At 40.5% G+C, this 14,601-nt stretch overlaps 1 protein-coding gene across 1 annotated transcript in view; it reads right to left on the bottom strand.

Moving 5' to 3' along the window:
- Nucleotides 1-3,395: 3,395 nt before the first annotated feature.
- Nucleotides 3,396-14,601, bottom strand: part of LOC106583985 (microtubule-associated serine/threonine-protein kinase 2) — a 103,510-nt gene continuing 92,304 nt past the window's right edge. Inside the window, exon 4 of the mRNA XM_045706499.1 lies at nt 3,396-3,681. Within this exon, the coding sequence (XP_045562455.1) occupies nt 3,664-3,681 (18 nt within the window). The 3' untranslated portion in view covers nt 3,396-3,663. The remainder of the gene's footprint in view (nt 3,682-14,601) is intronic.

Genomic DNA, 14,601 nt, shown 5'->3' with positions numbered 1-14,601 from the left:
ATTGCTTAAAGTAAAAAATAAGTAAACACGTTTGGTGTTCGCCAAAAGGCATGTGGGAGAGTCCCCAAACATATGGAAGAAGGTACTCTGGTCAGATGAGACTAAAATTGAGCTTTTTGGCCATCAAGGAAAACGCTATGTCTGGCGCAAACTCAACACCTCTCATCAGTGTCTTGCAATCTATGTCAAGTAATGCAAGGGGAAGAAATGGCACAGCAGCCATTTTGGGACGGGGTGTGGATGACCACACACCATAGCAGTCATCTTTTTTTCCAGTTTGAGGCCTGACCACAGTGAACTCAACCTCATCATCAAGATAGATGACTTTGTGTATGTGTAGGGAAGTATTTAAACACTTGCTTAGGTCCAACCTCTGATCTTTCCAAGCATTTTTTTATATGCTAAAACAGGATAAAAATTGTAAGAAAAATAAGAAAACATATCAAATCATACTACTGTATGAAAACGTTTCCCTCAAAACCTTCCCCTCAAGATAACAAATCAATAACCTTTAAAACTATGGTTCTTCCAATCAATCACATAACAACTAGACATAAACGGGCCATTTAGATTCTGTGGGGATTCTGTGCTGTGGGGATGTTTTTCAATCGGCAGGGACTGGGAAACTGGTCAGAATTGAAGGAATGATGGATGGCGCTAAATACAGGGAAATTCTTGAGGGAAACCTGTTTCAGTCTGGGACGGAGGTTCACCTTCCAGCAGGACAATGACCTTAAGCATACTGCTAAAGCAACACTTGAGTGGTTTAAGGGGAAACATTGAAATGTCTTGGAATGGCCTAGTCAAAGCCCAGACCTCAACTTAATTGAGAATCTGTGGTATGACTTAAAGACTGCTCGACACCAGCAGAGCCCATCCAACTTGAAGGAGCTGGAGCAGTTTTGCCTTGAAGGAATGGGCAAAAATCCCAGTGGCTAGATGTGCCAAGCTTATAGAGACATATTCCAAGAGATTTGCAGCTGTAATTGCTGCAAAAGGTTGCTCTACAAAGTATTGCCTTTGGGGGGGTGAATAGTTAGCACGCTGAAGTTTTCAGTTTTTTTTTCTTATTTCTTGTTTGTTTCACAATAAAAAATATTTTGCATCTTCAAAGTGGTAGGCATGTTGTGTAAATCAAATGATACAAACCCCCCAAAAAAATCAATTTTAATTCCAGGTTGTAAGGCAACAAAATAGGAAAAATGCCAAGGGAGGTGAATACTTTCGCAAGCCACTGTAGGCAGCAGCCTCTCTGAGTTAGTATATGCTGTTTAGCAGTCTGATGGCTGCTTGAGATAGAAGTATCATGTGAATGAGCATTCTACATTACCATGGAAATGATTGCATCACAATACCAGGCAGCGAGTGTACCCAGGGTTAAAAGTTCCAAGCCCATTCTATTCATTGTTTTCTGAAACACCTTGCTTGTTTCAGCAATGGGCAACACCGTTTCATCACGCTGTTAAGAGTCCATGTTATCGCAGAAACGGACTCAACTGCACGAATGCCTGGCCCTCCCATCTTCAGTCAGCTGTTCATTCCAATTATTACAGTATATATATATATATATATATATATATATATATATACTGCGGTTCAAAAGTTTGGGGTCAATTTGATGTTATTTTAATTGATTTTCTTTCAAAAACTGACATTTCTAAGGACATTTCTAAGTGACCCCAAACATTTCAATGGTAGCGTATATATATATATATATATATATATATATATAAAAGGTTATACCGGTTATTTTATTTTGATGACAGTCTTCATCCACCACTGTCGGTTACGCGGCAATTCTGCCAGCCCTAGGAATGAGAACACCGCTCCTGCTGTCCTCTTAACTGTGCTGCTGCTAGGAAAGTACATTCATTCCCCTGAGATAAGGAAATAAAACACAACCCATATGTAATACACACACACACACACGCAAATCTTCAACTGGCGTCATCAAAGGAGTACTCACATATCAGCAGGAGGGAGAAAAAGAGAACATTCCTGAAATACTATCTGGATGAAAGGCTAAGAAATGCATAGCTAACGCTAAGTTTGTCATACAGTAGCTACTAGCCCTGACATACACTATGGTTATTACCATTTTTCAGCAGACAAAGCACTTTGAAACATGACAACTTTGAGAAGAGTTACAGCACACTTGGTCGCTAGAGAAACTAAATAAACCAGTAAAAGAATAGTCGCAACAAGAACAGTCACCGAGAGATAGAGATTGAGGAAGAGAGGAACAAATGGATTCATCAGATAGGCTATCCAGTGATTTGCTGTAGCAGGCAGCTGAACTGAATGGCATCTAGTGTAGCAGAGCAGGAGGAGAACTGAAGGCCAGGGGAGGGGGCTGAAAAAGGGGAACCAATTCAATTTCCCCTCTCTAATCAAAGCTCTTACTGATATGGTCTAACTAACCCGATTACCTCATCCTGACTGGAATGGGGAGGATGAGAATAGGGGGAGAGGGATAACAATCCCGCTCAACTGTAGCTGTGTAGCGAAGACTCACACTTTTCTCCTTTTCTTCTCCGAGACTAAGCGCCTGTTCATATTCACTAGTCTTGTTACCAGCGCCGGTCTCGTAAGTCACCAGATATACACATTTTTTGTGTTCCCATTATAATTAGATGGGTGCTTGGGTGCTTTTTCATAGATGTACATGTGTATTATACGCATGTGTGAATTGGAAATGTCTTTTTTGCATATCCCACTGCCCCTGAGACACCCTCGGAGAGTGGGGTCACGGCCAGGGATCAGGCATTATTGACGGCAACCCAGGAGCAATTAGGGTTAAGTGCCATGCTCAAGGACTCAGACAGATTTAGCTACACTTACTGTGGCTTCAGTGACGCTAAATTCTCCCTGCACACATGTAATACCGTAAATCCCACAGTAGACAGTTTGGAAGAATCCTATAAGAGCAGCTTCTCATCTAAACCATCACACTCTTCAATAATACAACATCATACACACCAATTCACAAGCATGTTCAGACATTTTATGAGGGTTTATTTTCCCATTTGCAAACTCAAATTACAGAACGAGTCTGACACAGCTACAGTGCCTTGTGTTTTAGGTTATTGTCCTGCTGAAAGGTGAATTAATCTCCCAGTGTCTGGTGGAAAGCAGATTGAACCAGGTTTTCCAATAAGATTTTGCCTGTGCATAGCTCCATTCTGTTTATTTTTCATTCTGAAAAACTCCCCAGTCCTTAACGATTACAAGCATACCCATAACAAGATGCAGCCACCACTATGCTTTGTGGTACTCAATAATGTGTTGTATTGGATTTGCCCAAAATGTAACACTTTTTTATTCAGGACAGAAAGTTAATTGCTTTGCCACATTTTTTTGCAGTATTACTTTAGGGAATTGTCACAAACAGGATGCATGTTTTGGAATATTTTTTATTCTGTACAGGCTTCCTTCTTTTCAGAGTTAAACATGAGAGAGTTAAACATGAGAAGCCATGTTGAGAAGGCATCACTACAGATTATAGCCCATGTCAACTGTCTACTTTACTAGGGGCCTCAGCGTCTTCAACCCTCAGCGTCTTCAAAGTGAAACACAACGTAAAACAAAAAGGTATTTTAATGAGGTCTTAAGTTTGTGTAATTTTCCAATGCCAGCAAATGATACTGTTGACAATGGATGTCTTCATAGTGCCAGCATGACCTAGGGACATATAGAGTGCGAGAGAGAGAGAAAGAGAGAGAGAGTGTCAAGACTATACACTGAACTTACAAACATTAGGAACACCTGCTCTTTCCATTACATAGACTGACCAGGTGAAAGCTATGATCCCTTATTGATGTCACTTGTTAAATCCACTTCTATCAGTGTAGATTGAAGGGGTGAGACAGGTTAAAGAAGGATTTTTAAGCCTTGAGACAATTGAGACATAGATTGTGTCTGTGTGTCATTAAGAGGGTGAATGGTCAAGACAAAAGATTTAAGTGCCTTTGAATGGGGTATGGTAGTAGGTGCCAGGCGCACCGGTTTGAGTGTTTCAGGAACTGCAACGCTGCTGGGTTTTTCACGCTCAACAGTTTCCTGTGTGTATCAAGAATGGTCCACCACCCAAAGGACATTCTGGGAAGCATTGGAGTCAACATGGGCCAACATCCCTGTGAAACACTTTCGACACCTTGTAGAGTCCATGCCCCAACGAACTGAGGCTGTTCTGAGGGGAAAAGGGGGTGCATTGTGCAACTCAATATTAGGATGGTGTGCCTAACTCAGTCTATTGCCTGGTTTAGGAAGGGAATGTCTGTGGAATGGTTTATGGAAACAAGGTGTTCCTCAAGTACCTAATGCTGAGTGATTAGTGCTTTTTGAGGTCGGTTTGGTTTCGGGTTTGATTATTTAAATAATAATCACAGTTTTCAATTTCGGTTTTGTTTATTTAAACATTAAATGCACTATGCATTCATTATGTGGGTTGACCGCTGTAACAACACAGAATAAAACAATGAATAATGGTCGCATGATGGTACTGCTTATCACTTATTAAGCATCATTTATTCACATTACTTTACATTAATAAAATATTTAAGTTGTGTATATTCCATGTGTTTTATTTTCTAACTTTATTATTTAATTCCAAGTCATCTTTTCATCTCTAATGAGCTGCTGCCTATGCTGTCTGACAACATCACTATTTTGTAGTTCTTCAAAGTAAATAAGGCATACTTTTATGACTGCTGAATACCATCTATCAATCACTTAGATCATGTATTTTCAGGTAGAGATACTTCGCGAAGCAACAGTTGCTCTCTATATGACCTCATGATCAATTGCGCATTCTTCTCTTCCATATCAGGCATAAAAGAAACAGACTGGACAAGTAAATGCGCAATGGATTATTGTCATTGTAGTTAATTACCACATTTTATGCGCTGAACTATGTAGAATATTGGCCTGTTGGAAATAACTCCCTACTACATCGCACGGTTCAGGCTGGATCTGATTTATCTCTATAGAGAAACTTTGCGATGTGCGCATTGAGTTCACAGAAAACAAGTGAACGAAATGGAATTCAAATAATTGAACAGGCGTCAGTCAATTAGTTGTTTGAAAACCAAAATGTTGCTTAATCATTTAACACCAAGTACTGCCAGAATTACTGGCAGAGGAGGTTTAACTTAACATCAGATGTCCATGTATCTGTGGCGATGCCTGCCCAATTGACCTTTAGCACAGACATCATGATCCCCAATATGGCCTGTATATTTTAACACCTCTCTTCTCCCTCCTCTTTCTCTTCACTTCTCTGGCTGTAGGACACAGTGAAGATGAAGAAGGTAGTACCTGCAAGATGGTGTTGTGGATGACAACAGACAAAGGAAAAGCTCATAGACACAAGCCAGCTGTCTGCCACTGTCCTACAAGGTGTGCCACAAATGCACTGGCTGGCTAGGCTGCCTAGACCTTTCATTCCAAATAAATTTACTGAAATTAACCTATCAACATAGTGGTGACATATACTGTGCAAGTACCTTTTTAATTACAGGTGCATACTAAACAATGAACCCTGCATAAAAAGCAAGCTCCGGCCTATTTGTTCTATTGTCAAATTGCAGTTGTCTCTGTGTCTGTGTAAGGGAACCCCTCCTCCCCTTAGTCTCAAATTGAAATTCATATGAACAAGAACAAGGTTGCTGTCGTTCGACAGGTTACTCATCCTCAAGTTGGAACCACTCGTAGCCCACTGAGTGTTTTACAATGTTATGGTTGGAAAACTGTCCCATAGACATCTAAATGTCCTTTCACTATTTATAGGAGTTCAGCTATTCAGAATCAGAACCATAATCATGCTACTATGAGGCTGAACCCGAATTGTTCCACTGCACCAGGGTACAGAGATGGATGAAAGACACCTTCACTCGACATCTTCACATTTCACAAAGTCATTCCAGTTATGTTTAAAGTATTGCCCTTTCTTAAACAAGCCATACAAAGCTGGTAACAAGTTTTATCCTCCAAAAAAGATAGAACAAATATTATGGTTGAGCTCAAATATACTGATTCATAAAAAAACATTCTTTATTGAAAAAATGTTTAAAAATTGTGTTCTATTTATTAATGATAATGTAAATAGAAACGGTGGAGTTATGTCACATATTCAGCTATCGAAAATACATGGGAATGTCTGCTCAACTGATTGCAGCGTTACCAAAAAAATGGAATAGGGAGACGGTAGGGAACTTATTTGTCTTCTTTGTCTGCCATATATTAAAGATACAAATTGGCAGAAAATAATTGGCATAAATGGAAAAATATACCAGTTTTCATTTGAGGAAAAAAAAATCTTGACATACATGTTGCAAAAAGGAAGATATTTTCGATGTACCGATTCCATGGCACATGGTTTATGAACTGATTCAAAAATCAACACAATTTAAATTATTATACAGAATTCTTGCCACCAACAGAATGATATTTATATATATGGGGCATACAACAATCTGTATATTTTGCTGCAAAGAAACAGAATCACTAGATCATTTATTCTGGTATTGCCTCTATGTACAGAGCATTCGGAATGTATTCAGATGCCTTCACTTTTTCCACATTTTGTTACGTTACAGCGTTACTCTCAAATTGATTACATAATTTTTTTTTATCCTCATCAATCTACACACAATACCCCATAATAACAAAGCAAAAACAGATTCTTAGACATGTTTGCAAATGTATCCAATATAAAAAACAGAAATACCTTATTTACATAATTCAAACCCTTTGTTATGAGACTCGAGATTGAGCTCAGGTCCATCCTGTTTCCATTTATCATTCTTTAAATGTTTCTACAACTTGATTGGAGTCCACCTGTGGTAAATTCAATTGATTAGACATGATTTGGAAAGGCACACACTGTCTATATAAGGTCCCACAGTTGACAGTGGATGTCAGAGGAAAAACCAAGCCATGAGCTCGAAGGAATTGTCCGTAGAACTCCATGACAGGATTGTGTCGAGGCACAGATCTGGGGAAGGGTACCAAAACATTTCTGCAGCATTGAAGGTCCCCAAGAACACAGTGGCCTCTGTCATTCTTAAATGCAAGAGGTTAGGAACCACCAAGACTGGTACTGGCTATACAATATCCCCAATCTTTTTCATTACCTTCTGCCAAAAGGTATGCAAGCTTGGACAGTTAGAAAACATATGGATTATGTCACCTGTACTTGACTGACATCTCCAGCATAGGTTGGATTCTATCAAACCTATTCTGTTCAACCTCAGAGGAGTCCAATAAATCTTATTAAACACTTTAAATTGAATTAGTTTGGACCAGGCTTTTCTCATAGGGAGGAGTATTTGTTGTACTATTATATTTATAGTGTAATGCAGGTAGTCCCAGCCCACCCTATCAAAGGCTTTCTCTGCATCTAGGGATAAGGCTGCCACTGAAGTATGCAAATCTTTAGCCTTGCAGATGACATGCAGTTGGCGTCTAAGATTGTCAGATTAATTTCTGCCTTTCACAAATCCCACCTGGACTGGATTTATGATATGACACACCTACCCACTGCCAGAAGTTTTGTAAACAATTTTTGTAAACAATTTTTCCATCACAATTTATCAAAGAAATTGGACGATAGCTCCCACACTCACATGGATTCTTTCCCTTTTCGAGGATTAGGGTCATTACTGCATTACTTATAGAAGGTGGGAGCTCACCTGTGTCAATTGATGTGTTAAATGTTTTCAATATTTCTCGGCTAAGCTGCTCTGCAAACCTTTTCTAGAAATCACTGTGTATCCCATCCAACCCAGGAGTTTTACCACTGGGTGCTGTCTTATAGTTTCGGTCAATTCCTCCAAATAAATGGGGCGGTCGAGCCAATTCCTGTCTTCCGATGTTAGTTTAGGAAGGTTCAAATTCTGAAAGAATACCTCTGCTTTCTGCATTTCTCCGTCTGAAGTATAAAGTTCCTGATAGAAGTCTCAAAATATATTGTTTATTTCTTTATGATTGGTAATCAGCTTGCCTGTCTTATTTCTGATTCCACCTATTTGCCAATCTGTTTCTCTAGATTTCAATTGACTGGCCAGCAGTTTTCCTGACTTTTCACCTGATTCGTACCATCTCTGCTGCAGCCTGTAGAGGGAATATTGAGCTTTTTTACTGAATAAAGTATTCAGCTCGTATTTGGTTTTCGTCCGATTTACCAGAGACATGTTGTTAGGATTGGACCAATATATAAATATGAACTTTATCGAACAAAAGAATGCATGTATTGTGTAACATGACGTCCTAGGAGTGTCATCTGATGAAGATTGTCAAAGGTTAGTGCTGCATTTAGCTGTTTTTTGGTTATTTGTGATGCATGTGGTTGGTCGGAAAATGGCTATGTGGCTACTTTTACGATATACTCCTCTAACATAATCTAATGTTTTGCTTTTGCTGTAAAGCCTTTTTGAAATCGGACAACGTGGTTCGATTCAGGAGAGGTGTATCTATAAAACGATATAATTTTAAATTTTAAAAAAATAATTTAATTATAAAATTTTGTTATGCTAATGGCGATATGATTTTTCGCTGGATGTCGAGGCCGCACAGGGGTTAAATTGAAGGAAGAAGTCTGGGTCCTCCTCATTCAGAGCATAAATATTCCCCAATATTATATTTTGTCCTGAAAGATTCTTCCATCTTTGTCCTTAAACTCTTTTTCCACTTGAACATGTATACTTTTGGAAAGAGACACCTCTTTTTTTGTTGGTTGAATGTATTATGGTAATCACTGCCCAGTCATCTGTCTCCCACTCTAGGAGCATCCTTTTCCAGAAGGTGGGTCTCTTGGAGCATAATCACGTCTGAGTGATTAGATAATTCGATACTTTTCGTCTTTTAGAATATGAACCTAATCCGTTCACATTCCACAGCGTAATTTTAATCACATTTAATCACATTGGTCATCATGTCTACAAGGTTGTAAATATACTATTACCAAAACGTGACGACTGTTAGAATATTTTAAATCAATGCGTTTAGGATAGCCTTTGCTTAGAGAATCAAAGAAAGTTAACAACTGGTAGTGCACCCCACCTAGAACACTAAACTTCCCATAGAACAAATATGTCATAAATATATCCCAAACCCACAAGATACACTTTTTTCTTTAAGTACAAAATAAAAATCACCCTACCCCAAAACCAGGCCTTCATCCATGTGAAGTGTCTCGAGGTCTTCCGTGCACTGACGCTCCAACCAGAATAAGAATGTTTTACCAACGCCAAATATAGGCACGACCATATACATTTTGATATGACAGCGATGACATGTCATAGAAATGACATCGATGTTTTTGGTTGATCTAACATAAAGACAGGCTGATCATTATACTCACACAGAGAAAAGATGACATTTCTCATGAACTGTCTAATTCCATAAGGCAGGAACGTAAGCAGAGAACAAACACCAAAGGGAGACTGGTATAGGTTTATAATAATGATAAAATAAGCTAACTAACACTTTGGCTTGTGCCCATCACGCATGGCACGAACACGCCTGTTGTGGCCTATATTGACCAACTATTGCTGTTATGATAAGAGTGAAAACTTAAAAGAATAGATATGTTTATCGCTACTATGAACATAAAACAGAATGATATGCTTGGAATATAATCCTCCAGAAAGGTAAATTGTAGGCAGCATTCGCAGCATAAACACTCGGTGAGACTGTTACTCACAACATAGGAAGTTATCCTATCAGCTTAGAGATAAATGGCAGTCCATCCGTGATGAACCACTGCCAACACGTGGATCTTCCATAGCCTACCACGCTATTCAGATTGTCTGGCCTCAATGACATCCGCGGCAACCTTCTTTGCCTCCTTTGAGTCTGTGAAACAATGTAGTGATCCTCTCACAGTAACGCAGAACACGGCAGGGTATTGCAAGGAGTATTTCCGTCCCCATTTCATGCACATATGTCTCACCTCCATGAACGCATTTCGCACCTCCTTGGAAAAGTCAGGGAAAAACACCTTTGTCCCTTTCCAGTGAAAAGTCCAAAGTTCTTTTGTTCTGAGCTCCCAGTTTGAATTGTTTTATATATTTTCAAAAATGTATAAAAATCTGTTTTTACATTGTCATTATGGGGTATTTTGTGTAGATGGATAAGGGATTTAAAAAATCCATTTTAGAATAAGGCTGTAACATACAGTTGAAGTCGGATGTTTACATACACTTAGGTTGGAGTCATTAAAACGCGTTTTTCAACCACTCCACACATTTCTTGTTAACAAACTATAGTTTTGGCAAGTCGGTTAGGACATCTACTTTGTGCATGACACAAGTCATTTTTTCCAACAATTGTTTACAGACAGATTATTTCACTTATAATTCACTGTATCAGAATTCCAGTGAGTCAGAAGTTGACATACACTAAGTTGACTGTGTCTTAAAACAGCTTGGAAAATTCCAGAAAATTATGTCATGGCTTTAGAAGCTTCTGATGGGCTAATTGACATCATTTGAGCCAATTGGAGGTGTACCTGTGGATGTATTTCAAGGCCTACCTTCAAACTCAGTGCCTCTTTTCTTGACATCATGGGAAAATCAAAAGAAATCAGCCAAGACCTCAGAAAAAAACTGCAGACCTGCACAAGTCTGGTTCATCCTTGGGAGCAATTTCCAAACGCCTGAAGGTACCACGTTCATCTGTACAAACAATAATACGCAAGTATAAACACCACCGGACCATGCAGCCATCATACCACTCAGGAAGGAGACACATTCTGTCTCCTATAGATTAACTTACTTTGGTGCAAAAAGTGCAAATCAATCCCAGAACAACAGCAAAGGACCTTGTGAAGATGCTAGAGGAAACAGGTACAAAAGTATCTGTATCCACAGTAAAACGAGTCCTATATCGACATAACCTGAAAGGCCGCTCAGCAAGGAAGAAGCCACTGCTCCAAATCTGCCATAAAAAAGCCAGACTACGGTTTGCAACTGCACATTTTATTTATTTTTATTTCGTCTTTATTTAACCAGGTAGGCAAGTTGAGAACAAGTTCTCATTTACAATTGCGACCTGGCCAAGATAAAGCAAAGCAGTTCGACAACATACAAAAACACAGAGTTACACATGGAGTAAAACAACATACAATCAATGATACAGTAGAAAAAAATAAGACTATATACAATGTGAGCAAATGATGTGAGATAAGGGAGGTAAAGGCAAAAAAAGGCCATGGTGGCAAAGTAAATAAAGTATAGCAAGTAAAACACTGGAATGGTAGATTTGTAATTTGAAGAAAGTTCAAAGTTAAAATATAAATAATATGGTGCAAAGGAGCAAAATAAATAAAATAAATAAATACAGTAGGGGAAGAGGTAGTAGTTTGGGCTAAATTATAGATGGGCTATGTACAGGTGCAGTGATCTGGGAGCTGCTCTGATAGCTGGTGCTTAAAGCTAGTGAGGGAGATAAGTGTTTCCAGTTTCAGAGATTTTTGTAGTTCGTTCCAGTCATTGGCAGCAGAGAACTGGAAGGAGAGACGACCAAATGAGGAGTTGGCTTTAGGGGTGACCAGAGAGATATACCTGCTGGAGCGCGTGCTACAGGTGGGTGCTGCTATGGTGACCAGTGAGCGGAGATAAGGGGGGGACTTTACCTAGCAGGGTCTTGTAGATGACCTGGAGCCAATGTGTTTGGCGACGATTATGAAGCGAGGGCCAGCCAACGAGAGCGTACAGGTCGCAGTGGTGGGTAGTATATGGGGCTTTGGTGACAAAACGGATGGCACTGTGATAGACTGCATCCAGCTTGTTGAGTAGGGTATTGGAGGCTATTTTGTAAATGACATCGCCAAAGTCGAGGATTGGTAGGATGGTCAGTTTTACGAGGGTATGTTTGGCAGCATGAGTGAAGGATGCTTTGTTGCGAAATAGGAAGCCAATTCTAGATTTAACTTTGGATTGGAGATGATTGATGTGAGTCTGGAAGGAGAGTTTACAGTCTAACCAGACACCTAGGTATTTGTAGTTGTCCACAAATTCTAAGTCAGAACCGTCCAGAGAAGTGATGCTGGACAGGCGGGCAGGTGCAGGCAGCGATTGGTTGAAGAGCATGCATTTAGTTTTACTTGTATTTAGGAGCAGTTGGAGACCACGGAAGGAGAGTTGTATGGCATTGAAGCTCGTCTGGAGGGTTGTTAACACAGTGTCCAAAGAAGGGCCAGAAGTATACAGAATGGTATCGTCTGCGTAGAGGTGGATCAGAGATTCACCAGCAGCAAGAGCGACATCATTGATGTATACAGAGAAAAGAGTTGGCCCAAGAATTTAACCCTGTGGTACCCCCATAGAGACTGCCAGAGGTCTGGACAGCAGGCCCTCCGATTTGACACACTGAACTCTATCAGAGAAGTAGTTGGTGAACCAAGCGACGCAATCGTTTGAGAAACCAAGGCTACTGAGTCTGCCGATGAGGATGTGGTGATTAACAGAGTCAAAAGCTTTGGCCAGGTCAATGAATACGGCAGCACAGTATTGTTTCTTATCGATGGCGGTTACGATGTCGTTTAGGACCTTGAGCGTGGCTGAGGTGCACCCATGACCAGCTCTGAAACCAGATTGCATAGCGGAGAGTGTGCGGTGGGATTCGAAATGGTCGGTAATCTGTTTGTTGACTTGGCTTTCGAAGACCTTAGAAAGGCAGGGTAGGATGGATATAGGTCTGTAGCAATTTGGGTCAAGAGTCTCACCTCCTTTGAAGAGGGGGATGACAGCAGCTGCTTTCCAATCTATGGGAATCTCAGACGACACGAAAGAGAGGTTGAACAGGCTAGTAATAGGGGTTGCAATAATTTCAGCAGATAGTTTTAGAAAGAAAGGGTCCAGATTGTCAAGCCCAGCTGATTTGTAGGGGTCCAGATTTTGCAGCTCTTTCAGAACATCAGCTGAATGGATTTGGGAGAAGGAGAAATGGGGGAGGCTTGGGCGAGTAGCTGTGGGGGGTGGAGTGCTGTTGAATGCAGTAGGGGTAGCTAGGTGGAAAGCATGGACAGCCGTAGAAAAGTGCTTATTGAAATTCTCAATTATAGTGGGCTTATCGGTGGTGACAGAGTTTCCTATCCTCAGTGCAGTGGGCAGTTGGCAGGAGGTGTTCTTATTCTCCATGGACTTTACAATGTCCCAGAACTTTTTAGAGACTGAGTTGCAGGAAGCAAATTTCTACTTGAAAAAGCTAGCCTTGGCGTTTCTAACTGCCTGTGTGTATTGGTTTCTAACTTCCCTGAAAAGTTGCATATCGCGGGGGCAGTTCGATGCTAATGCAGAACGCCACAGGATATTTTTGTGTTGGTTAAGGGCAGTCAGGTCTGGGAAGAACCAAGGGCTATATCTGTTCCTGGTTCTACATTTCTTGAAAGGGGCATGCTTATTTAAGATGGTGAGGAAGGCATTTAAAAAAAATAACCAGGCATCCTCTACTGACAGGATGAGGTCAATATCCTTCCAGGATACCAGGGCCAGGTCGATTAGAAAGGCTTGCTCGTTGAAATGTTTCAGGGAGCGTTTGACAGTGATGAGTGGAGGTCGTTTGACCGCTGACCCATTACGGGTGCAGGCAATGAGGCAGTGATCGCTGAGATCGCTGAGATCGCTGAGACATGGGGACAAAGATCGTACTTTTTGGGGAAATGTCCACTGGTCTGATGAAACAAAAATATAACTGTTTGGCCATAATGACATCATTATGTTTGGAGGAAAAAGGGGGAGGCTCGCAAGCCGAAGAAAACCATCCCAACTGTGAAGCACGGGGATGGCAGCATCATGTTGTGGGGGTTCTTTGCTGCAGGTGGGACTGGTGCACTTCACAAAATAGATGGCATCATGAGGTAGGAAAATTATGTGGATGTCTTGAAGCAACATCTCAAGACATCAGTCAGGAAGTTAAAGCTTGGGCGCAAATGGGTTTTCCAAATGGACAATGACCCCAAGCATACTTCCAAAGTTGTGGCATAATGGCTTAAGAATAACAAAGTCAAGTTATTGGAGTGGCAATCAAAAAGCCCTGACCTCAACACCATAGAAATGTATGGGCAGAACTGAAAAAGCATGCGTGAGCAAGGAGGCCTACAAACCTGACTCAGTTAGACCAGCTCTGTCAGGAGTAATGGGCCAAAATTCACCCAATTTATTGTGGGAAGCTTGTGGAAGGCTACCCAAAACGTTTGACCCAAGTTAAACAATTTAAAGGCAATGCTACCAAATACTAATTGAGTGTATGTAAACTTCTGACCCACTGGGAATGTGATGAAAGAAATAAAAACTGAAATAAATTCTTCTCTGACTTAAGACAGGGAATTTTTACTAGGATTAAATGTCAGGAATTGTGAAACTGAGTTTAAATGTATTTGGCTGAGGTGTATGTAAATGTCCGACTTCAACTGTAACTGTCACACCCTGATCTGTTTCACCTGTCTTGTGCTTGTCTACCACCCCCACCAGGTGTCTCCCATTTATTCCCGTTATTACCTGTATGTGGTCCTGAGATCCTCCAAAAGGTTCTACAGCTGCAACATCGAGAGCATCCTGCCTTGTTGCATCACTGCCTGGTACGGCAATTGCTCGGCCT

The sequence above is a fragment of the Salmo salar genome, chromosome ssa23 (genome assembly GCF_905237065.1).
Source record: "Salmo salar chromosome ssa23, Ssal_v3.1, whole genome shotgun sequence".
NCBI lineage: Eukaryota > Metazoa > Chordata > Actinopteri > Salmoniformes > Salmonidae > Salmo > Salmo salar.
The sequence above is the reverse complement of the archived record's forward strand: the minus strand, read 5'-3'. Positions and strand labels throughout refer to the sequence as shown.